The sequence below is a fragment of the Arvicola amphibius genome, chromosome 5 (genome assembly GCF_903992535.2).
Source record: "Arvicola amphibius chromosome 5, mArvAmp1.2, whole genome shotgun sequence".
NCBI classification, from domain to species: Eukaryota; Metazoa; Chordata; class Mammalia; order Rodentia; family Cricetidae; genus Arvicola; species Arvicola amphibius.
The window spans coordinates 120,964,415-120,990,417 of NC_052051.1; the positions used below are offsets into that span (position 1 = coordinate 120,964,415).

Genomic DNA, 26,003 nt, shown 5'->3' on the forward strand with positions numbered 1-26,003 from the left:
GAACTAACCTCATTGTTTATCCAGGTACAAGACATAATCAGGAACAGGCTTTGCCCTATGTATATAACACACATCCGATCCCATACGGGTCTGCCAGGTCCTCTAGCAAAAGGTAATGCAGAAATTGATCAATTGTTGATTGGTAGTGTGCTGCAGGCCTCTGAATTTCATCAAAAACATCATGTCAATAGCAAAGGCTTGAAGAAAGAGTTTTCTATTACATGGCAACAAGCTAAGGAAATTGTAAAGAAATGCCCTACTTGCTCTTTTTATAACCAAACACCACTGCCTGCAGGGGCTAATCCAAAGGGCACTCAAAGGAATGAAATCTGGCAGATGGATGTGTTTCACTTTGCAGAATTTGGCAAATTAAAATATGTACACCACACCATTGACACTTATTCAGGTTTTCAATGGGTAACTGCTTTAAGCTCAGAAAAAGCTGATTCAGTAATCACTCATTTATTAGAAGTTATGGCCATCATGGGTATACCTACACAAATAAAGACAGATAATGGTCCAGCTTATGTCTCTAGGAAAATGAAACAGTTTTTTGCTTATTACAATATTAAGCATGTTACAGGTATACCATACAATCCTACAGGTCAAGCAGTCATAGAAAGATCAAATAGAACTATAAAGGATATGTTAAACAAACAGAAAGGGGTGGAAAATACCCCTAGAAATAGGTTACATAGTGCTTTATTAACCTTGAATTTTCTCAACGCTAATGAGAAGGGGACAACGGCTGCAGAAAGACATTGGATAATGGAAAAGTCTGCTGAATTAAATCAACCAGTTTATTTCAAGGATGTGCTGACCTCGCAGTGGAAGCCAGGAGATGTGCTGCGTTGGGGAAGGGGTTTTGCTCTTGTCTCCACAGGAGAGGAAAAATTGTGGATACCGTCAAAATTAATAAAGGTTCGGTTTGAAGAGAAGAAGCCCCTTGGAAAAGAAAAATAATTCATTCACAAGGATGATGATCATACTGATGGTAAGAAAAGCATATAGGTTGGGGGCAGGGTTCTTTTCTTATCTCCACAGGAAACCACTCATCTTCAAAGAACTTAAGGGACCCTGGATATTTAAATACTGATGCATGGACACTAGTTACAACCTAATATGGATCAACACAGAACCCGAATATGTTTAGTAAGTATAAAACATTTTTTTACATATATACTGTGCCTTTATTTATATGTATATAGAGCTGGTTTTGGAGTTGGACTATGGCTCAGTCCTTCTTCAATTCCAAGCCTGTTTATAAGAGATATCTCAGAGTTTCTGTCTCAGGTCAGGAGCCATGAAATGGGACAGAATAATAATAGTAATAATAATAATAATAATAATGATAATGATGATGATGATGATGATGATGATACTTGATAAACTTTCTTTGCCTTTCCTCATATCTGTCTGTCTTTATTATACCTTCCATCGAATATATATGTCTGTATATGTCTTTGTAGATAATGTTTACCTTTCCTGTAACAAACAACAAATTTTCCTTCAGTAATCTTTGAAGTTTCCAGGATGAAGATGGGGCCCCACAACATCAATTTCACCTGGTTACTATGACGTCATGTTTTTAATAGCGCTAAAATTAGACCTTTTTTTGGTTTTTTTTTTTTTTTTTGGTACCAACTACACAAGACAGTTTCAAATGGTGTACAATTTTGACAACACTCTGGCCGGACCTCCTCAAAACACTCAGAGGCTAGTTACAATTTCCTCGACAAAATGTTATTCTGGGAATTTTACCATCATTTGCTTTCATGGAACCCCCTGAGAAGAACGTCGCCCCCATGTCAGCTAGAAGCAATCTTAGAGGACGACGCCCCCTCTCCCAACAGAGTTTGCCCTCTGGTTTAGGGACATCATTTAGTAGATGGTATAGGGTTGAGGGGATGGGGGAGGTATTATATGGACTCAGGGGTGTTTATGAAAAAAAAAGGGGGGGGGGAATTACCTGGTTTGATGGGATGATTGGTATTTGTGAATTATTGTTATTAGAAAATTGCATTGGTATTGATTCTTGTATATTGAACATTGTATGCGAGTATGCTTCTACCTCTATTGTATGAGAGTATGCTTCTACCTCTGTTTAAAACAATTGTTATATTGAGATATTTATCATATTGCAATGTACATTTCTACCTCTGATATTATTTGTATAATGACATTGTTTACGTTTGGGGATATTGTCCTCATTTATTGCACAGTTGTTTTTCAGGTTTTTTAGATACATAGAAATTATATTTAGTATAGATAGTATAATCTTCGACCTCTTTGAAGAGCTGTAGGACATGGCCTTTAATCTAACCTAGAGTTTGGTACTTATGAGACACAATCACTCCTGGCAACACCACTCTACTCCTGAGAGAATGTTGAGCACCAAAGACACTCCACTGGGAGCTTGTCTTCTTCTTGGCAGAAGTGGCCTTTAGGCAAAGAAAAAGCCCATACCTCGACCACTGACAGAGTTTCCGAGTATCCATAAATGGATAAAAACAGGATTGTCTTATCTTGCCAAGACAGGGTTGGACAGTTCTACAAAAAGTTCCTTGCCTTTGAAAAATGTTATGTCAGTTGTGTTAGGCCTTAGCCAAAGTTGGTTGCCTCAACATTGCAAAACGAAACTTTGGGAGACTGCCCAGGTAGTTAGTTGTCTCTGTCATTTGTTGCACATTTTGGAAGTTTCTTGTTTGTACTTCCTGGTTGCTTAAGTAATATTACTTCCCTTCTCAGATCTTTGATGGGGTTGAAGATTAGATAATTGTAGTTACCCTCTACATTATTTAGACTCCTTGAAATAGAATGCTTAGTAAAACTTTTGTTATATGTTTCTTCTTAATATTGTTTGTAATTTTATATTTATTATTTGTTCCTATTGAATATAGTTGTATTTGGTTTGGTTCTGTCTTATTTAGACAAAAGGGGGAGATGAAGGGGAAGCCTAGCCCAAAACCTTGTTTTGTAAGGCGTGTCCCCCTTGGTTTAAAGGCGTGTCCCCCTTGGTCTAAAGGCGTGTCCCTCTTAGGCGTGTCCCTCTTAGGCGTGTCCCCCTTAGGCTAATATTGACTTATAAAATCTTGCGGGCCTGCGGCCTGCCTGCTCTTTGTTTTCCTGCCCTCCTCGCTGGAACCTTGGATTTGTAAGTTCCCTTTCCTTTCCTTTATTAAAACTGAATTATATATATTAAAGCTTGTCTGGTGAATCATAACTGCCGATCAACCACGCACCTTCATTTGGCGCCCGAACAGGGACTTGAACCCTGGACCCTCAGCCTTCTCGCCCAATTAGACACTTCTTGGTGTGTGACTATGGCTTGCTTAGTTCTCTCTCAGAACCAAGTAAGTTTGTATCCAGAACTGACAGCAAAAACGACAGACTAGAACCGGCTCCTTTTCAACAAAGTGTTTAAAAATGCTGCTGATGGGGCTGGAGAGATGGCTCAGAGGTTAAGAGCATTGCCTGCTCTTCCAAAGGTCCTGAGTTCAATTCCCAGGAACCACATGGTGGCTCACAACCATCTGTAATGGGGTATTGTGCCCTCTTCTGGCCTGCAGACATACACACAGACAGAATATTGTATACATAATTAATAAATATTTAAAAAAATGCTGCTGATTTTTAAACCACTGGGAAAATCCTAACCCACATAAATGAGTTCAATGTTTAAAACACATCTGTAGTCTTCCAGATTCTGAGTAGTCTTTCTTTTCTTTCATGGGTCTGTTTCAAAATCCGATTCCAGACAAAAAAATGTCTGTCTCTCTGAGGCTCTATGTTTGTCTCACAGGAGGTGCCCAGGTAATTATTTAGTTCAGAAGTACCTTGTTTCTCTTTACTTCAGAAGTACCTTGTTTCTCTTTACTTTTCGTCTTTTATTTAAGTTTTGCCCCGAAATCCCATTTTCTAAGAGGCACCTGATGGAGGCAACCAATTTCCCATAATCTCTTGTGCCCCTGGAGCAGAGACAGCTTTCACTCAATGTGCTCCTAGGTGCTCACAATACTGGGCACAGAGTAGGCAGTTGATAAGCAGCAGATGGCTTCCAAGTGTGAAATAAATGAAAGACTTGTGATGGAGGACTCTTGTTGGCTAATAAAGAAACTGCCTTGGCCCATTTAATACGCCCGCCCTTAGGTGGGTGGAGTAGACAGAACAGGAAGAAGGAATTGAGGTAGATGGCTCAGTCAGATGCCACGCCTCTCCTCAGAGAGCCAGATGCTATGAAGCCAGCCACCAGGTCAGACATGCTGAATCTTTCCCCGTAAGACACCACTCGTGGTGTTACATACATTATTAGAAATGAGTTAAAGCAAGATGTGAGAATTAGACAATAAGAGGCTAGAAATAATGGGCCAGGCAGTGTTTAAAAGAATACAATTTGTGTGTTGTTATTTTGGGGCATAGGGCGGCGGGAAGCCGGCCCGCAGCCTCACACTACAGACTTGTTTAAGGTCATGTGTCAAAAGCATAGCCTTTTTTTTTTTTTGGCCTACTTGTTAACCAAGTTATCATCAAATTTAAGAACAAGTGACCTGTTACAAATGGGAAAAGGCCCTCAATCAGGCTCTCTGAGCTGAAAGCGTCCAGTGAGGTAAGAGATTATTAGCTACAGTAAATTTAACAGAAGCGGGTGCAGGTATGCTAGGCTAGAATCTGGGGACCCCTCCTAGGTAGGAGTCAGCATGTTGCCCACATCTCTGTACTGACTGGCCACACATCATGTCTGGTGTAGAGCAGTTTAAGTGCATGAAATGGGACTAGGAATACAGCTTAAAAATGTGAACGGACACGGGTTCAATCCTTTGCACTACAGAAAACAAAACGGAACATATATATTTATGTGTGTATACATATATATTCGTTCATATATATGTGAATATATACACATATATATGTATACACACACACACATATATGAAAAAAAACAAACATTTTCTGAGCATGAATACAAACTGTGTGAAGAGCCGTGAGGCTCCATCCTGGGGATGTAACAGTCCGACCCTTCCACAGATCCAAAGCTAAAGCCAGGAGGCTAATGTTTTCTTGATATTGGTCCACAGAAAGAACATACAACATAAAAATTACTCAATAGACTTTCAAGTCTAAACGGCCAGGAGAAGTGTCTGAGGGGAAAGTAGGAAGCAGCGTCTGCATTGTCTGCTTTAGCCTGCACTGCCCGTGAAGATAAGAGGACTTACAAGAAGCACATTAACAGAGTCTTAAAACAGCTTGACACCACCAATAAATGGAGCTGACACTACGGACTTCTTGGGACTGCATAAAGATGATGGGGACACAACCATCACCCACATATGTTCTTGCAAAAACACAGCAAAACAACAACAACAAGACCCTAACTTCGAATCTAATTAGAAAGCAATCGCCCCGCACAGAATAAGATAGCATTGCACTAGTTTCCAAAATATCAGCAACTTGTTCCACAGTCCAGGAGGGAGTGGTGAGAGACACGATCAGCAAACAGAGCCTATGAGCCTTGACTGGACCTGGATTAAACAACAAAAGGCCTTCGTGTGACAGCTGGGGTGATCTAAGCAAGAACTAACAACCCTCTGTAGTTAATCTGGACCAAGAGTTCATGGGCGTTCACTGAACCATTTTCATTAGATCTGAAGTCTCTTAAAATAAAACGTTGGGAAGCGGTTGGGGTATGGCAGCATCCTAAACAAGAAAGCTGAAATAGTGTAGCTACTCCAAGGTCTTGATTTTCATACGGATACCGCCACAAAGATCCCCCTCCGATGTAGGGCAAGGCCCCGGCAAGTGTCTCTGACGCAGACAAAGGGGCATGATGAGGGCACATTCAGGCGGGGGGTTGGGGGATCCTGAGGACAGCAAGCCACTCCCATCCCCTCAACATCTCAATTCTGCATTTTATTTCTCAGTGAGAAGGAGGCTATATGTTCACTCTGTTTCAGCAATATTTTATCAGCCTGAAATTCTTTTTCATATTTGCTGCTGTCTTTAGATTTCTGAGAGTTTGTTTCTGTGAAACAACAAGTGTGGTTGTAAATATGAAGGCATAAAGATCATCAAACATCAGCTATATCAAACATGAACCACACTCCCTCACTATGCCTGCAAGGCCCTCTGCCACGGTCACAGGTCCCCACACAGGTCTTGCATCCCAACCATCTACTCCCATGCCAAGACAGTCCAAAGGGTGCTTTCTCAACACTGGTCACCCATGGCAGCTCCAGCGCCCTGCTCAGTCTGTGTGTGTGTGTGTGTGTGTGTGTGTGTATGAGAGAGAAAAAAAGAGAGAGAGAGAGAGATACACATGCTCTACCAAGCATCAGCAATATAAAATACTTTCTTAGAGCAATCATACTTCCCACCATGGCTCAAGGAGCGGGAATACAAGTGAGGGCCTGGATTTTGTTTCCAGTATAGACTAAACAGGCTTTCAGAGCCTGGTTTGGTTTTAAGGCAAAATATGTCAAGAGTTCCAACCAAGGGAAACATAAATCGACCTTAGGAGATGTGGTGTGTTTAGAAAACAAGGAATGCTTATTATAATAAAAGAGGAATTCATAACCCCGACAGCAGTGGGAGCCGGTCCCAAGTTAACCTTGAAGATCAGTGTCTTCCATTCCACAGCCACGTCTCTTCAGGAGGCTGAAAATTTACTGACCAGTAGCATGTGAGAGAAACACAGCACACTGAAGCAGAGTCACAGTCTTTCCCGCTTTCAATTGTATTTACTGCAAGGAAAAGTCTAGAAAGATTTCTGGTGGCCACTTCAGTTACTCAGCCCTGCTAACATTTATACACAGTTTTATTTTAGTTTATTTTTATTGTATGTGTATGGCTGTTTTGCTTTGCATGTACATCTGTACCACAGTGCATGCCTGGTACCTGCGGAGGTCAGAGGAGGGTGTTGGACCCCTTAGAAATGGATTTACAGATGGCCGTAAGCCACCGTGTGGGTGAAAATTGAGCCTGGGTCCTCTATAAGAACAAAAAGTGCTCCTAACCACTGAGCTAACTCTTAAACACTTTTTTTAACTGACCAGGTTCGAGCCTCCGGGTCAAAGGTCACCTTGGTAAGGCTTCCACTTGAATCGGTGTTCAAAGCCACACTTAGAACTCAGACCTCAGGGTGATACTCACTGCCAGCCTCCTGGGAGAAATTAAGTTGCCCAAAATAATAATTAAAAAGAAGATGTGGCAGGCAGGATTCAACCTTGTCACACCAACTAATCAGACTACAATTGCAGTCCAGCCTAGCGCTGCCATTCTGGGAGTTGACTTCTCAAAGTTTCCAAAGCAGGCTACAGACTGACTCTACAGTGCTGGGAAAGGCAGGTGACCAGCCACCCCAGGAAGCAAGGTTCTCCAGAGCTGCCTTGTAGTTATAAAGGCTGCCTTGGGAAAAGACCTTGTGCTGGTCCCTGCACTTGACACGTTTAAACATTTTTTTTTTCTTTCTGAAGCCATTAGGCCTCATCAGCAGCCAGCCAGGAAAATCTGACTTTCACATTCAACATATTTCACGGTCACAGCCGTGCCAAAAAGCCAGGTTTTATGTGTAAATTCCTCCTTGGCTGGCCTCCCAAAATGACTCCTCCTAAGGGAAACTACCACTGATTGATCACAGCAACAGGCAAGGATTCCAACGTGAGCTGCGATGTATTCCAGCAATGTACCCACCTCTCACCAGAACTCAAAAGAACCCTCCAGATCCTAACCCAGAAGCGCCCTCACTAGTCACATAAGGTCAATCCGGTAGGAGACAGGAGATGTTCTTTTCAAGCAATGGCTCCGGCAAGGCTCAGTAGTTCTATTACTGAAGCGAGTAGAAGAGGTTTCTGTAGAGACCACCACTCAGACACGGGTGATGCTATGAGCATGCGCATGCGCGCACACACCCCTGCATGAGCGCACTCCTTTCTGTGGCCACAACGGCGTGATCTGGCCTGTGAGTGCTGCTTTCCATCCTGAGATCAGCAAAATCTCATTCAATTACAAACGTAACACAGGCCAGGCGCTGTGATTACGCAGCTGCTCCCGTAATTCCCCTATCAGCTCCGAGACCTCAAAGGACAGAGGCTGTAACAGCAACTGTAGGCATCGAACAGTCCAAGGCACGCAGGAGCAGAGCCATCTATAGAGACATGGCAACAACAAAACCACCTCTTAGCTTGGAAGAGTGGCTTGCCTTCCTTGAACTCTTCTATACTTGGGCCTCCTTCCAAAGCGAGTACCAATCACAAGGAACGGATGTAAATACCTGACCCAGAGCCTATATCAAAGCGTGTAAGCTGCTAAATTCATCTGCAAATTCCAAGGCGCCACTAGATACGGAAAAGAAAAATTCTAAGAGACGATTCCCACCTTGGTTCTGTTTAGTCACCGTTAGTTTCAAAACAACTGTGCGACAAGATTTGGACCGAAGTAATATAACTAATTTCCAAGTGCGCTGTGCCGAGGAACTTCCTCCTTCGCTGGCTGACTGGGGTGAGCCCAGGTCTAAGTTGCTTGTTTAGTCGTCCGGTCCTAGGACAGTGCTCAACAGTCATTGTCCAGGAGGGGCGGTGAGGCTCTGACAGGCGTCGGTTGCAAAGAAAAGAAAATGGGTTTTTGACGAAGCAAGCAGATGACTTACTGCTATTGTTTTGGTAAACCAGAAAGGGAAAAAAACAAACAAACAACAACAACAACAAAAAACCACTGCAGCAAAGTGCATCTAAAATCCAGCTTGAAGAAGCCTCTGAGTTCCTAATGCAGGTTCACAAATATAGCAACCATAATGAAATGGATGCTTTTTAATGATTTCCTATAATGGTGTTTATATATGGAAGCTTTTTACCCTATTGAAGCAATTTAATTGGAAAATGGCAAAGGAATAAGAGGCAGGCAGTCAGGTCCAATCAACAAACACGCTGACGATATTCTATGCTGCAGTTTAATGAGCTCTGCCAAGTTGTCTGTCCCATAAGTGCCTGCCTTCTTCAAGGGCTCAATAGAGAGCCCTCTCATACCGACTCCTCCTTCAACTCACCACTCCCATCCAATCCTCAAGTATCCACTCAGCCGAGGCTTCTGTGAAGTTTCCTCCCAGAATCCCACCTTGCAGATCCTGCCCCGACTATGGGTCTTTTCTATCGAACTATCCACATCCTCCAAAGACTTGTGACAAGGGATCGCATTCATTGCTACTTGGATATTTGATGAGTCCTTGGGCATCATCAGATTGGCATACAAGGTCATCAAAATGCCTGCTCCACACAGCCCGCGTTCACATGTGAGACAGCGACTGGCAAGAGCAAGGACATAAAAGCAAACACAGCCTTTCCTCAGACAGTGCCAGCTGCTAGGAAGGGAGAGATGGCATGAGGAGTGATTCTGCAGACATGAGAAGGGAACCGGAGTGAAGGAGAAAGCTACATGTGTGCTGTAGCAAGGGGCACTCCAGGAGAAGAGACCGTTCACGCACACCCTGGAGGGCAGAATCTGGTCAGCTTGGAGGGACTGTAGGAGACGGGAGTGTGGGGGCAGGAGCTCCAGGCTCGGCCGGACCTCATGGTGAGGAGTTTGGAGGTCGGCCCAGGTTTAAGAGGTTTGAACGTGGGAGGGCAGTCATCTGATGGCAGCATCTGCCTTTCTGCCCCCGTACCTAACAGAGCACACAATGAGTTTGTAAGATGACTAAAGATTCCTCTGCGCAAGCAGAGAATGCATGCGGCCCTTGGCAGAGGCCATACTCCCGCAGAGCACAGGACTGCCAGGAAAGGCTCTGCCAGTACAATTCACACACATTTCCAAGTGAGGCACAGGATGGGAGGAAGAATTCGAGATGAAATGATGAGGGGAAAATGGAGATGCCTCCCCATGCGGACGGACAGCTGTGAGCTCCCGCCTTGGGGAATCGGTGCGACAGATGCCAGTGTCATGTCAGGCGCTCTGTGACGTGCCCCAGGAGAGAGGCCCGTTGAAGTAGGTTTGTGCCTGCATTTCCCAAACTTAATTATGTGACTTTGTCAGATGATGGGTCACCTACTAAATCCATCAAATACAATCTGAGAGAAGCAAATGTAGGGTGAGTGCAGGGCTGGTCTTCCGCAGTGATGGAGACACCGTTGGCTCTTTGAATTGGCTTGGCTGCCTATGGCTGTAGCTGGAACTTACAGTAAGAGGCTTCTGAGTAGAGACAATTACAGTGCTGATCTGAACTTAGCCCTGTGAGATTTTTGCCTGAAGGGTTGACTGGTGGCAGATGGCTGTGTGTGTTACGACATCAAGTCTGAACCCTGGGTTCAGATGCATGGGAGGGAGAGAGCCTAGGCACAAAGCAAAAACCTGAACACAGGCCTCAGACTCTATCTTCCAACGGCTAAGCCTGAAGCTGTCTCTTCACTCATGTGCACACTGTTGTGTAGTGTAAGCTGGTCCCATTTAAGCACACCTCTCAATGACGGGTGCAGCTAAATCCATTATACGGCCCTCTCAGCATTTCAGACTGCTGAACACTTTTCCTCATCAGATCTTTGCACCATGATGCACCTGCCCTCGATTTCTTCCAGCATCTTCAGACAAACAGGCCAATAGCATCATTCATTCTTTCCAATAGGATCTTTGAACATGTGCCACAAACCAGGCCCAGACTAGGAGATGAAACACCACACAACTGCCTAACAGAGTTTAATGAGAGAGTCAGGCAGATAGCAACATGATCTACAATTTCAGTGTTTTATAAGAAGGAAAAAATACTGCATCAACAAAGTCAGCATGGCACTCACACTCTGGGGGCTTCTGAGAATGATCATTTACCCTGAAACTAATGGAGAGGAGCACCCCTGCCTCAGACTCCTGCTGTGTGCTGCTAGCAGCTGTGGCCCCAGAGGCTCAGTCTCCAGCTGACTTCACTTATCTGAACATCAACTTCTACTGTGTCAGTCACAACTTGATGTCTCCCCAAAAGTTTTCTGTATCCCAGACACTCTGCTTGACTTCTTAATCTCAATATCTACTGTATTCTTAAATATCTGCAGCCCAGGTATCTCAAGACACCCCAACTTATGCCTCACAAAAGGCAGATGCACTCCACCTGCCTCTTCCCTCTGCAAAATAAAAAAAAAAAAATCTGAGAGTAAATCACCTGGTCCTTCTCACCATGTTTCAACATGATGAATGGCCTCAACACGCATGCACTGTGCACACCAGAATCTTAGGAGACATCCATAATTCCTATCTGTGTTTATCCTACTTCCAGTTGTGGTGGATCGAAAGAAAATAGCCCCCAAAGGGAATGGCACTGTTAGGAGGTCTGGTGTTATTGGAGTAGGTGTGGTCTTGTTGGAGGAAGTGTGTCACTGTGGAGGAAGGCTTTAAGGTCACATATATGCTCAAGCCATGCCCAGTCAGTCAGTCCACTTTCTGTTGCCTGCAAGTCAAGATGTAGGCCACCTGGCTACTTCTCCCGGTACCATGGCTGCCTGCATACCACCATGATGGTAATGGACTGAACCTCTGAACTGTAAACCCCCAATTAAATGTTTTTCTTTATAGGAATTGCCATGACTGGAGAGGTGGCTCAGCAGTTAAGAACACTGGCTGTTCTCCCAGAGGTCCTGAGTCCAATTCCGGTAACTACATGGTGGCTCACAACCACCTGTAATGATATCTGGCACCCTCTCCCGGCCTGCAGGCATGCATGGGGACAGAACACTGCATACATAATAAACAAACAAACAAACAAACAAACAAATCTTTGAGGGGCTGGAGAGGTGGCTCAGTGGTTAAGAGCAATGAGTATTCTTCCAGAGGACGGGGCCAATTTCCAGCACACACATGGCAGCTCACAACTGTCTGTAACTCTAGTTCTAGGGTACCCAACACCCTCATACAGATATACATGCAGGCAAAATACTAATGCACATAAATAAAAATTCAAAAGAATTGCATGGTCATGGTATCTTTATAACAAAAGAAACCCCAACTAAAACACAGTTCTTAAGCAAATATTTCCCAATTTTTTTGTACCCATCTTCTTTTCTATATCTCAACTCCCACTATCCAATTTCTAGCAACAATCTGGACCGCCTAGACTTTTCTAATGGTTTCTTAACTAGTTTCCCCAACACATTCGATCTATGGATTTGCTTTCCACATTATGGAGTGATTTACAGTGTAATTGATAATCCCATGCTTCCCCACACTGTTAAATCTTTTAGCAGCTTCTTATGCTTTGGAGTAAAGATTCTAACATGTTCCACAAGACTCCAAATGACCTGGCCCCTCCTTCCCTCTCTAGCCCTCATCTTCACATCACGATGACTCTTCATCTTCTTGATATATTCCCCATCCTCACCAAACTGCCTCACCTCTTCCTTGAGCTGCTTAATTGACACGGATTCTCTGGATCTTAGTACATATGCTACTTCTAAGATCCAGAACCTTAGACTGAATCAAATTTCTTTGATAGTCTCATGGTACCATGATTCATAATGTTATAGCACTTATATGGATGTATAATTAAACATATGTGCTATAGTCAATTTTAAAAAGTCGATTGCTTTCCAACTCAATTTTCAGTTCCATGAAAACTCAGTATACTTTCAACCTTCTCCTGGCTCTTCCTCCACCTCTTACTACACATGATCATCTACCTCCAAAGACATGGAATGTTTCACTCTTCTGACTTCGCACACATTCAATCACAGCTCACTTTGGCTCAGACAATGGCAAATACTCAACCTCAGTCTGTCTCAAGAATCCAACAGGCATTCCAGAGCAAACCACCAGTTCACAACATTCCAGCTCTGACTTTCGTGCTATTTGGCATGCAATAAACATGTTCATGAAACAACAATACCAAACTCTACCACTTTCCGACTTGCTTTCCTTTCTGAAAGACTTTAGAAATATAATCCCAAAACCCAGTAATAGGTCATGACCTTCAGTTTAAAATACTGTGCATTAGATATCTCTACTAGGCTATTTCTCTATGAGGCCAAATATAATTATTAACTATGTCTCAATTTGTTTCTCAATCAAATTTCTCACCAAGAAATACAGTCATTCTCTTAGTCATTTGGATCAGTGTGTTGAAGACATTTTAGATTCCTCCTCCTTACACCACAGTTGCTAAAACCCTCTTGGCTTCTTCTGCTAAGCTCTGCCACCCATTCCATCCTTTCTACTCCCACTCTTGCAGCTTGGAAGGAGCTGTGACTAGGAATACTGCAACAGTATTTTAACACAGCTTCCCGCTTCTAGAATTTTCAACCAGAAATGACACACGTTTGAATCATATTCCCATAAAAAAGAATGCTAACTCAGCTCTCTAGCTCATTGTGGCCAATAAGGCAGTGAACACAGGATTAAAATGAATGTGTTTTCATCCCCTTCCCAAACTCCTTGAGTGACGAAATATTAACTCAGGCTGCCTTGTATTTCTAATGTTCTTCTTGCAACCCAGAAGCCAAAGTCCTGCTTGACATGTGGCCTGGGAAGACTCACCCATGTCAGCAGTGACCATAGTGGACTGGTTTTCAGGGATGGACACAGAAGTCTGGTCTTGGTCCATACTTCTGGAATCCTCATTGACCTCTTGTTGACTCTGGCTGAGCTCTGACCGCAGTTCTGAGTATTCATCTTCCTCCCTGCAAGAAAGGAGAGTCAGGCACCATTGATAAAGGATGTACAGCGAGTCCTTGGAAAATAGATGTTGTAAGGAAGAAACAAAGACCTTTCAAAAGAAAATAGCTTTCTTGTCCAGACTGCAGGTACTGGGATTCCTTTCAGGCCTCGCAGATGGTCATATCGAAAATGATGTAGTGTGTGAAACTTCAATGTTCCTTGTGCATCCACAGTTATGTACTCAACAAGACTTACACATCAGTCTATGAGAAACATTTCCCTTGGAAGATTTCCTGAAGAGGTCAGAATTCTTCATCCCACTCAAATTATGAGGTAAGAAAGAACAAAGTTTACTAACTTTGTGGCTACACTGAACAAAACAATGAGGAAGATGAGAAACTACAAATTCCACACCTTCATCTGGAGGTCCCAATGGGAACATCCTTCCAAGAACTTGCTAAGTTGGAGCTATTGAGAAACTTCCTATGTCCAGTTCACCTAGATCTCCGGATACAGAGATAGGCATATTTAAGAAGTACCACAGTTACATTCCCCAAAAGAAAAGGGTGAGAGGGATGTACTGAAGAAGAAATTTCATCCAGTGCCCTGTTTCTGTAGATGGAAGTTTCTGTCCTGCCCTATTCCATAGCCATTCAGTCCCAAATAAACACACAGAGGCTTATATTAATTATAGAATGTTTGGCCTATTACCTCAGGCTTATTCTTAACTAGCTCTTACAACTTTAATTAACCCTTAATCCTTGTCTATGTTTAGCCATGTGGCTTGCTACCTTTTCTCAGTAAGGCATTCTCATCTTCCTTCCTCTGCGTCTGGGTGGCAACTGACTCCTTGCCTTTCCTCTTCCCAGAATTCTCTTAGTCTTGCCTATACTTCCTGCCTAGATACTGGCCAATCAGTGTTTCATTAAACTAATACGAGTGACAGATCTTTACAGTGTCCAAGAGCGCTAGCCCACAGCATGTTTCCTAGATTTCTGATGTGCATTTACAGATGGAGGGAAACACTGAAACACATTCCCATGTGCTCCCCCTATCTCGCCCAGCCCTTTACGGCTAGTCAACCTCTGAGTTATGATATTAGCAAGCAGGAAAGCGCCTACCTAGAATACGCACCTCAAAGTGCCTGCCTCCTTGGCTCCTCCATTTACCACCATCACGCGTGCCACGTGTGCCACACACAGACAAAAAGAAAAGGACAGAACTCTCTCGGGAGCATCTATTTTATAAGTGAACCCCGAAACTACATCATCGGGGATTTCATTGTGGGCCCAGAGAGCCCACAAGTGTCATTCCAGTCTAAGGGAGAGGTCATCAATGAAGAAAGCTGAGGAGAGAAGACATTCCCCAGCCTAACACCCATTTTAAGCTGCCAGCAATCGGTGAGGCAATGGAGTCTATAACAAAGTCTATGGTTGTGGGTTTTGAGTAGCCCAAGATGGTGAGTAGCTTGGGAGGAGGCAACTGGGGAGATACATCTATATATAGATAACTGCGAATATCTCTCTAAAGGTCTTGGTTCTCTCTCTCAAAAAGCAATTTTCTCTTAAGGAATTTGTCTGCTTCCTAAATGACCTCTGCTATATAAGGGGTATATGAAAACCACTCAGGAAACTAGAAAGACTTTCAAGAGTTAGTTACAAAGCCCCCAGCTTTATAAAATATGGATTAGAATGGAGCGAAAGTGAAAATAAACACGGGTTAATAAGCTATGAATGCTAATTAGTTAGACAACTACAGAAGTCACCAATAATTAGGTTTAGGCAAGAAAACAATTAAGGGCACCCTTCTTATTAGTCACCTTTGGTCTGGAGGTTAATTGTTTGTGAGCTGATACATCAGCTCTTCTTTCAGTCAGCATTTAAAACGGGCCTGGAAGATCCTGAAGACATAGTCCCTGCCAAGTCTGCTTTACACCAAATGACTTCCAGGGATTAGCAGGAATAACTTCATAAAGGAGTGAATAGGGAGAGGGTGTGAGGAGGGAAATACGATGCTGGAAATACCCCCTCTGGGGTGAGTGGGGAGGCGAATGAGGTCACACTCGTAATGTCGCCCGGGGCTGAAGGGTTCTCATGTCATGAACGGCAAACTAAGGATCCCATTCAAGGCATTGGAGCACCAAGAAGAACACAGGAAAGCAATGACTGCCCAGATTCCATCTTCCGGGAGACAGGCACATCCCCAACCGATTCTAACCTGGCAAGTGCTGTGTGCGTGACACAGGAGTGGACACGGGAGGGCTGTCTCCAGGTTGTGAGACAGAACGCGCGTGTGCACAGACTCCGAGCTGTGAGGCGTGGAGCATGGTGAAGAGCAAGGATTTGAGTAGAGCTGTCACCAAAGAGAATTTATGACATTAGAGGAGGCAAAAAAAGTAGGTAGCAGAAATAAAATTATGACAAAGGAAGTTTGGAGAGGCATGGCGTAAGAGCGAATACCACCATCTTGCGTAGAAACATAACAGCTGGAACGGCCTGACAGGAAGGGGCTAAGGTAAGAACACCTGAGTCCTGGTGAAGTCTCTCCGATGGGAATCTGAAGAATTCTAGAGTGAAACAACATGCATAAACAGTAATCACTAGAGATGGGAAGCTATTTTATGAGATCAGGACAGGGTTAGTCACGCTGTGAGGTCTCTAAAATAGGTTAAACTCAGCCTGAACAACAGAAGATACAGGCAGCCCCAGGCCTATTCTAAAGACTGTAAGAACTACTGATTTACAGGACATTGTCAACCCCACCAGCATAGGTTCTGAAAGGAAGCTTGAACCTTGATCAGAAAAGAAAGAAAAAAAAAGTTATGTTCCTTTGGGCCAGATGCTATTGTAGCATGTACAGACTGAGTTCCTCTGTCCTCAGGTCCGTCAAGAGAACGGACTGAGTCTGGAGACTGCTGGGCCAGGGCAACTTCCCCAAGATTAGATCACACGTTGTGCAGGGGAAACTGTTGGGCAGCCTCGAGTCACTGCCAGTGAAGGTGTCTCACAGAGGACCAAGCAAGGGCCTCTCCAAGTACCTTCCCTGGCCTCTTGTTTTTGCTGTGTAATGTGTTTGTGGTGTCTGCTTTATGGGTATGTGAATGTGGAGTCCAGGAGGACATCACTGGCCTTATCGAGCATTCTTCACCCTACTGTCTCGACACAGTCTCCCAATGAATCCAGAGCTCACTAACAAGCCCCAGCAATCAGGTCCATTAGTGATCACATCCAGGTTTTTTGTTGTTGTTTGTTTTCCAAACAGTGCTGGGATTCAAACACTAGTCTTCAGCTTGTGCAGTAAGTGCTTTTACCTATGGTTCCCTTGACAGTAACTCCTAATCTTGTTGCAGATTATTTCTTTGAGGCAAAGATGTCTCCTCTCCCAAATCTACTGTTAATTCTAGGGATTAAAATAATGAATAAATTCCTCAAAGTGACTGTGTTTAGCCACAAAAATAAAAGTTTAGATAAATTGGTCATCTGTGGAGTGGATGGTTCCTAAAATGGAATTACCAAGTCTCAAGTGTTTGTCCTTGGGCTGTGAAGGATCATGTCCCAGGAGTCTAAATGCCCTCAGCTCTGTGCACTCAGAAGCATTTGAGACGTGCTTCGAGGGACTTTGTTTAGACTTGTAATCGTTAACACTTACTCCCAGCTGTAACATTAACTAAAACAAAGTCTCCTAGGGAGGTCGGCTCTAGGATGTGCAGACACACATGAAGACCAGCAGTGGCGGAAAAATCACTATGGAAGACTCCTAAAGGCCAGAAGAGCTACAGTTGGTATTTTAAAAATAGGATATCCACAGCTTGAATACATGGTGTGACTTACACATTCTGCAACTGCTTTACAGTGCAGCCTAATTCCTCAGTTTAGTTCCAATGAAAACATCTTAGACTGTGGCCTAAGGACCTGTTTTTCCTTGCTTTTAAAGCATCGTCTTGCTTCAGGGTAAAATTATTTAGTCTTAAAAGGGAAGCACTGACAAAAGCCTAGTTCTCATGTGCACCAGACTAGGAGTTAGAGTTTCTGTGCACTCAGGAATACTGTAAAATGTGACAGCACAAACTATCTTCATACACATCCATCATTGCCTTGACGTTGAAACAAATCGGAAGATGGCCTGGGTGGTCGCCCATGGGCTTTGGTGGCTGTCATTCAGTTGTAGTTATTAGACCCATCCCACTTGAACCGACAGGTTTTCCAGTTTGTTGGGTGTTCCACATTCTATCTTTCTTTCTTTCTTTTCTTTTTTTTTTTTTTTTTTGGTTTTTCGAGACAGGGTTTCTCTGTAGCTTTGGAGCCTGTCCTGGAACTAGCTCTTGTAGACCAGGCTGGTCTCGAACTCACAGAGATCCGCCTGCCTCTGCCTCCCGAGTGCTGGGATTAAAGGCGTGCGCCACCACCACCCGGCACATTCGCCACCACCGCCCGGCACATTCTATCTTTCTTACGGTGACAGGCAGACCTTCCTGAAATGGCTGATATAGGGAAGAAACGTATTCCTCCGAATTCTCTTAAAAGAATCTATTGTGGGAGGTAGGTGCTAGGGTACAGTGTACAGTGTGGCTTTCTAGATTTTTGTCTCCCATTTCCCATTCAGCAGCAAGGAAAACAAAGCTTGTCTATGAATTTTCGAGTGAGCAACTGAACAAAACAAATGCTCATAGATACAATATTCCTTTGAGGGAATTGTTTTGGTTTTGGAGACAGGGTTTCTCTGTGTAGTGTTGGCTGTCCTACTGTAATTAGCTCTGTAGACCAGGTTGGCCTCGAACTCACAGAGATCCACCTATCTCTGAGGGTGTGTGCCACCACTGCCCAGAAAAAAAATATTCCATTCTTATCTTAAGATTTGCTATAAGAGCCATAGAGAAAGACTTACAAGTACTCATCAGGGCTTAGTACACCACACAGGAAGACGGGGAAAGAAATGGGATCTCTCTGGGTTTGATCTAACTTTCTAGGCCCTTAGTTAATCAGAACAACACACTTTGTCAGGGTGTGGAGAGGCCTTGGTCCCAGTTTGAGAGCAGCACATGGTTGCATGTAGGTTGATCTCAGGAAGAACAGCAGGGTTCTAACTCTGCCCTGAAATCCTAGAGGGTAGATGGCATCACAGGAGACAGGTCTATCAGACACTGTCTTGCTCCCAAGGGAGGGGCCTCCTATAGAGAAGTTCAGGGCAGATGCAAAGATCACAGAGATGGGGAGTGAGTGAATTGGGGTGCTGCCATTCAAGATGAAAGGTGCCAGCTGGAGAGATCTGTCAAGTGATCCAAAGCTCAGGACAGAACCCCCAGAGGAGAACAAGGTTCAGGACATGCAGGGTTTTCGATGATAAAGGAGACCATCCGGAAGGAAGAGACTTTGGGGCCTATGCTATAGAAAGGGACCTGAAGCAAGACAGGAGATTTAGAATTTTCACTTAGAAAGTCATTAATGGCTGAGCGCAGTGAGCCACCTGTAATACCTACCCAGGAGAGGCCAAAACAGCAGGATCATAAGCTGGAGGCCAGCTGTCAGAGTCAGTGGGCCTGGGCCCGGAGAAAACACGTGGATGACCAAGCCAGTAAGCAGTGTTCTGCGGTTTCTGCCTCAAATTCCTGCCTTCAGTACTTCCCCTGGGCTCCCTTCGATGGCAAAATTTTAAGATAAAATAAAATTTTCTTCCCTGAGTTACTTCTGATGTTTATCACAGCAACAGAAAGCAAACTAGGATTACCAGCTTGGCTCTACAGCTATCTAGATGCTATCTCAAAATAAGTGAGTAAATCAGCAAATAAACCTTGGTGGGCTGGCATGGGAGGCCATGTGCATAGCATGCACGGGGCTCTGGGTTCTATCTCCAGCATTGCAAAAGAGAAAAGGGTTGGAGGGAAGAGGGAAGAGAAGGAAGGGGAGGGGAGGAGAATTCAGGACAAAGAGAGAAATCATTAGCAGTTATGCTATTCAAGCTGTCAAAACAGAATACCACAGACTGGGTGGCTTACACAACAGAAATGTGTCTTTCCGTGGTTCTGAAGGCTGGAAAGCATAAAAGCATTGTTAGCACGATCCCTTTTCAGAGGGTTCCTATGCCTGGCTTGCAGATGGTGGCCTTCTAGTTGTATAATCACGTGGCAGCAAAGGAGGGGGCCCAGTCACACATACCAGCTCTCTGGCTTCTCCTTTCACAAAAGCAGAGCCCGCCATGACAGCCCTATCCTCATGAGTTCATCTGACCCCAATCAGCTCCCACAGGCCCCCTCTCCACACATCACTCTATTGACGTCGATGAGAGAAGGCAACTCCAGTCGATAGAAAACAGGGCTTGGGTAAAACTGCTGGGGCAAGTAGGCAGAAAGCAGGAAGCTTCGAGAAAATGGGAAGCAGAGAACACGGATGAACTGTGAGAGTTAGCAGCAAAAGGTTGGTACTACAAGAGTTGCTTATGGGAAAGAAGAGATCGCACATTCCGTTTGCTTAGACATCATTCCTTTTCTTTTTGGATCCAAAGTGCTCTATAGTCATGTTTCCTTTTTCATATTTTCGATCCCATTATAAAATCTCCACAAGTCAAACATCTTTAAAAAGGCACACCCAATATACTGTGAAGTGAAAAGGCACATATCACAAAGCCATTTGTGCTGTGTGGTGCATGATGATCCAGTATGTGTAAGAGAATCCATAGAAAAATTCTCAGGACGTATACACAAAACGTTCAGGGTTCGTCTCTGGGAGATGAGATTTCGGGTGCATTTGGTAGGGATCTGTTAGGAATACACACTGTACTAAAAGATTCAAACAGGCAGCATTGCACCCAGGCAGGTCTGTGCTCGCAAAGCTGGTGAAGAATGGAGAAGACAGAGGTGGGTGGAGGCCACTAGGAGCTGTCGAGTTTGTCACCTCAGCTCTTGTCCCCAAGAAATCGGGCACCTGTTGCTGCTGCTCCATACTGGCCCAGAACTGTGTGTCTTGCCAGTCAAGGCAGACCCTTGTACCTACACTGCATGCCTGCTGCCACTCTCATGGCCTAGCCGGAATGGCTAAGGCCTCTACTTCCCCCCAGACCCTTCGTCACCAGCCTGAAATTATCCAGAACACAGCTGGGAGGGGGTCTAGAGTAACCCCAGGGCTCAGAATGCCTTTGATTTGTGGAAATCAAGGAAGGACGGGGATAGACAGTACTTGGGCCAGAAGATAGCCAATAACCATCTATACCCGATGATTGCTAAGTAACCATCCAGTGAGTCCTCTTGATCAGTAAAACTTGTCAACCACAACAGCAAAAGCTTCAACCTTCTGTAACTATCCCTCTGGTCAATGGAATGACCAGCTGCTCCTCAATATTGGAGACCAATGACATCATCAGCTATAGCACCTACTGTTGGGAGTTGTCAGCTATAGCATCTCTTGTCAGAAGACCTCCTCGAGCCAATGGCAAACCTGACTAGACATTATGAAACCTAATCACCAAACTACAAGTTTCACCAATTCACTGCATACAAGTAAAGAAAACCAAGAGGAGAAACAAAATGCTACTATACAAAACTAGAAAAATACGTCAACTTTAGCTATCTTCTCTACTGGTTATAAGGCTGGAGTTGTCATTATTAAAACTTCCTTTCTTTTCTACTAGGAAATCTGTTTCTTCTGGTTTGGGTAGCACCTCACTTAGTTGGACTTAGTTGTTTCTTTCTTTTTTGAAAAGATTTATTTTATGTGTATGAGTGTTTCACCTGTGGTTATGTGCCTGGTGCCCAAGAAGACCAAAAACAGGTATCAGACTCCCCAAACTAGAGTTACTGGGGCTCCGAACAACCAGATAGATTCTAGGAATTAAATTCATTTGCTCTGCAAGAGCAAAAGTGCCTTTAAACACCAAGACCCCTCTCTAGCCCAGAATTAGCATTTCACCTATTAAAGTAGTTCAAAAACCCTTATTCTTAAAAGGTCTACCCCTGTATTAGCTCTCTCTAATCTAGTAACTCTAACTTCTCACAATTTCTAGGCAGTAGTCTAGCGAATTCCAGGTTTCAAATGCAGTCCTTACTACCTTATATGGCATTGCGGCAGCCCATGCCTCCCTTGTCACCCCAGCCAGTATGTTAATTATTTTTTCTTTGTAGTTCAAAGGCATTCTAAGGAACAGCTAAGCTAGTCTTTTCTGCCAACCAGCATAAAATCTGTCTACTACGAGGGATTCCGCTTTTCCTATGTCTCCCGCCTTCTATGCAAATCTTTATATCTCTTCCCTTATGCAAATGTTTTAATAGCATCACTAAGTAAAACTTCTGTGTACCTACTGCTTCCTCCCTTCCTTCATCTGCTTCACTTTGAATACTGTAAAACTAGGCAATATTAAAAGAGCGTGAGGTCAGATCCCAGACAATAGAAAAAAGACAGCTAGCACGTTCACTGGAAGAAAATCCAAATGCATTTCATGTCCACTCTGCTTGGGTTATGATGCATCCTTTTTGTAAAAATAGCTGCCTCCCTGAGCTGCTTTTGCTTTGTTCACGTGTTCCTTTGTGAGACACGGGCATCAAGACTATTCTCTGTTTCTAAGAGCATGGGTACTGAAAGGAGCCATGTGGCTAACTGTGGCGCTGCTATCATATTCTTTAGTAGATACATGTTTCCTAAACACTTGTCAGCTAGGAGATCTTGGTGCTGCAAGGAGGAGAAGCAAACATTTCTGGCGTGGGTTTTTAGGTGCATAACTAGGAAGAGAATTAAAAGTTATACAAGGATGAAGACATATACAACCCTTTCACTGCCATTTTGTATTTATTTTTAAAATTTATTTTATGTATGAGTCCTCTATCTGCATGTATATATGACTTTAAGCCAGAAGGGGAGCATCAGATCTCACTATAGATGACTGTGAGCCACCGTGGTTGCTGGGAATTGAACGCAGGGACCTTTGGAAGAGCAGCCAGTGTTCTTAATGGCTAAACCATCTCTCCCATCCTCCACTACTTGTACTTTGCCTCTTTAACCTTGGATATCAGGAAAAGGATACACATAGATACTGGGATATGTCATAGCAGTTAGAAACCCATCCATGGTGTTTTGTTCCTGAGCTGGGGTTGCCACAGCCTGTCAGGGGTAGAGGACATACATAATTTCTGGAGTGTCGGAGGCTGGGGCCACACCTTGGCCTCTGGAGTTCAGAGGCCAGAAAGAACCTTGGCTCCCTGGCCCACATAGAACATGTGACAACCATGCTGGAAGTTCCTTCAAGGAGGAGCTAGCTTATTTACACAACGAATACAGGTAGCGGGTAATTGTGCCATCTGCACAGATGCAATCTTCCTTTAAATCAGAGGCACAAATACATGTTTATGGGTCAAGTAGCTCACAGAATATTCAAGCGAAACAGGCCATTATATCCAATTTAAACATCTTAAGACTGAGCTGCCCCCTTGCTACGTGTTGTACTTATTTCACAACTGACTACACCCATTCACCTTCTCAAGTTTTAAAAAGTGCAACTCATTTTTTATGGAAATCACTAATTTGCCAGTGTTCTCTCTCAGGCTCTTCGAAATCTACTTTAATCATATCTTCGGGCTAAAAATCTTCTCTTTGCTCCTGCATTTCCAACCCACAATCACTCTGTAGACCAGGATACAATTTTAAAACCTTAAGGTTCTAAATTAGAATATGAAGTTTATTGTGTGGTTCCAAGTCAGTGTAAAAATTTCCATGATTTTGCCCCGAAAACAGATGCCCATCAGCACCCTCACCAAGAAGCCCCATCATTACGGCGACTCTCAGAGTTGGAACAAAATCCGTCCAAGGTCTCTTGTGAGCCAGAACTTCTCCAGGGAGAATTCAGAGCAGCTGCCTCTGAGATTCTTTCAATTATGGCTTCTGCGAATGCTGCGAACAAAGCAGCCTTTGTCCAGAAACGTAGGTACCAAGGGCTTCCCTCTCTGCACAGGGATGCTCCTTGCCCATCACAGTGAGCTCCTCCGCAAGTCTCCCTGAACCAGAGGGCAGATGCAGGGAAAAGAGCATTGTGTGCTGCAGACTCAGGAGCCAAATGGACTGGTAAGCCAGGGAGGCAGAGTCCCTGACGAGCATCTTCAGGGAAAGAAAACTAACCAAAACTGAGTCTCTGGGCTCCAACGCCGCCTCTGCTCTCTACTAAACGTAACTGCTCTCTGCTGGCAATCTTTTTAGGCCTGACTTTCTCACCAGGAAACTGATGGGTCTTGTCTCTCTTCCCAGGGAAGTGATGCCTCAAGCCTTGCCTTAGAATCTGCTAAGAGGATAAGTGTCCCCATTTATATACAACTTGGGATAATCTCAGAATATTGACAGATTATCTAGACTACCATATGACCTTAGCTGTAAGCCACACCCAGGAGTCTCAGCAGCACTAAAGGAGGCAGGATGTCTGGAGGAGACCTAGTGAACAAGGGAGGCACTAAGGACACCAGACTGTTATCTTTCAGGACAGGGTGGCACCCACCTAGACCTCATTAATAAAGCGTTTTACTCGACTGCTGATTCTATACCCTTAGCTGTAAACTGAGGGTCACAACTTGCACCCTGTCTACTGACTGGGATGGTTGTGGGGATCAGAATCAGAAGGGGACAACTGGGATGAAGATAATTGGCTGGCGACTCACGGGGCTGCTTCAGCTCCAGCACGCCAAGGACACAGGCTAGACAGAGCAGCTCTACCTGATGGTGGTGCCTTGCAGGCGGTCTATCTTCTTGTTGAGCTCTGCAATGATGCTGTGGAGTTCCGTGATACGCTCCTCATAGCGAAGGGTTGTGCGCTCCTGGACGTCTTCATGCTCTCTCATGAGGTGGGACTGCTCACACTAGGACCGAGAACACAGGACAGAAGATGGACATGTGGATGTGCTGACGTACCTTTTGCAGAACGACGCTGCATTTCATAGCTTCAAGCCATTGCCTCAAGACTGCTATTCCCCAAATAAGACATTCCCCTGCTCCAACCCCAAATTAGCCCTTGTAGCCCCAGTTAAAATTTACAATGCCCCGGGGAAGAGACACGGGGTTTTGCCTTTCTAATACTCTTTCATTCTGCCTCTCCCTCTGCAGAGTCCCTGTTGGCTCCTCACCAAGAAACAGACACGGGGCCACCAGATTCTCAATCTTGAGTAAATGCTCCTAAGTAATGCACCTACATTTGCAGAGCTGATTCATCCACAACCTACAACCTTGAAGGTCTGTCCCTCAGTTCCTTCCACCAATCTGCTTCGTTTCCCATGGTGTGCTTCAGTTCCTTTCCTACCCCGAACACTCAGTGGTATAACGGGTGTTTTGGTGGGGGTGGGGGGCTCATTTATGCTATCATATCCAATATCCTCCTCTTCCAAACGGTAAACTCCCAGAAGGCAGACACTAGATATTCCGTTATTTAGCCCCTGCCCCCTCCCCCACCCTGGTGGCACATGGCCCAGCTCACTGTGGGTGATCTGGAAGTGTTGTGAAATGAGTCAATGGCGGTGCTGCACAGCCACGAAGGCTGCTGTATCGAAATAATGACAAGAGAGGCGGGGAAGCTTCCCTGTGCCTAGGCGCTGACGGAGTGAAGAAGTGCCTGCTATGGAAACACTTTTGCAGAGGGAATTTAAGGCGTAAGGAACCCGTCCCCCACGATTTCTCTCTCCCCTCCTCAATTCCCTCTAGGCAGTGGCAGCTGATCTCATTTACATAACAACGAAACATGGGAGGTGACGGAACAAGTGGCCTAGCTGGCCTTGTCTGCTACACTCGGCCGGTTATTAATTTCCTGTCCAGCAGGGAAATTTTAATTTCACTTTCAACAAGGTCTTGCGGATGCCGAGAGAGCCATATGTGCTCTCCAGCCAGCTCTGCAGGTGTGCCTTTTCAGGCTTGTGACAGGGAAGGGGTAAGGAGGCTTCTTACCCACTATGTACGTCCTCACCTTCCCTAAATCTGCCACCTTTCCAATATCACCCAGGGCAAGGACCTGGGGACCCGCTGGACTCTGGAAACAAGTATCGGGCAAGCTCTATAATAAACCTTCTTAGGAGAGCTGCTGCAGAACACTGATGGCGACTACTGTGCCTGGTGCTACCCTCCACACCAAATAACCTCCCAGCACAGGGAAGCATCTGGAGTCAGCGGGTCCAGAGGTGAGAGCAAGGCCACTTCTAAGGGGCTGGAGACATGGTTTATTGGTGTAGCACACTGTTTGGTAAAGATGAGGCCCTGGGCTTAATCCTTAGCACCCAAGAGAGCCACACCTAAGCGGAAGCTTTCCAGCCTCCTTCCGTGCATTTTAGGACTTGTTCATCCACAATCCACTAATCTTTAGAGGTAAGAGGAGTCCACAAAATCGTATGTCACCAGCTTTGGTGACTAAATCAGCAGCCTCTGTCTTTCTCTGAAGCA

The 26,003-nt window shown here is 44.5% G+C and overlaps 1 protein-coding gene across 7 annotated transcripts in view; it reads right to left on the reverse strand.

The window, feature by feature from the left end:
- The window catches only part of Mcc (MCC regulator of WNT signaling pathway), a 292,443-nt gene that overhangs the window by 72,712 nt on the left and 193,728 nt on the right, over positions 1-26,003 (reverse strand). For all 7 annotated transcript variants that reach the window (XM_038330393.1, XM_038330388.1, XM_038330391.1 and 4 more), the window contains 2 exons: positions 24,297-24,439; positions 13,498-13,640 (listed from right to left, as the gene is read on the reverse strand). In XM_038330393.1, coding sequence (XP_038186321.1) covers positions 13,498-13,640; positions 24,297-24,421 — 268 coding nt within the window. In that variant the 5' untranslated portion in view covers positions 24,422-24,439. The remainder of the gene's footprint in view (positions 1-13,497; positions 13,641-24,296; positions 24,440-26,003) is intronic.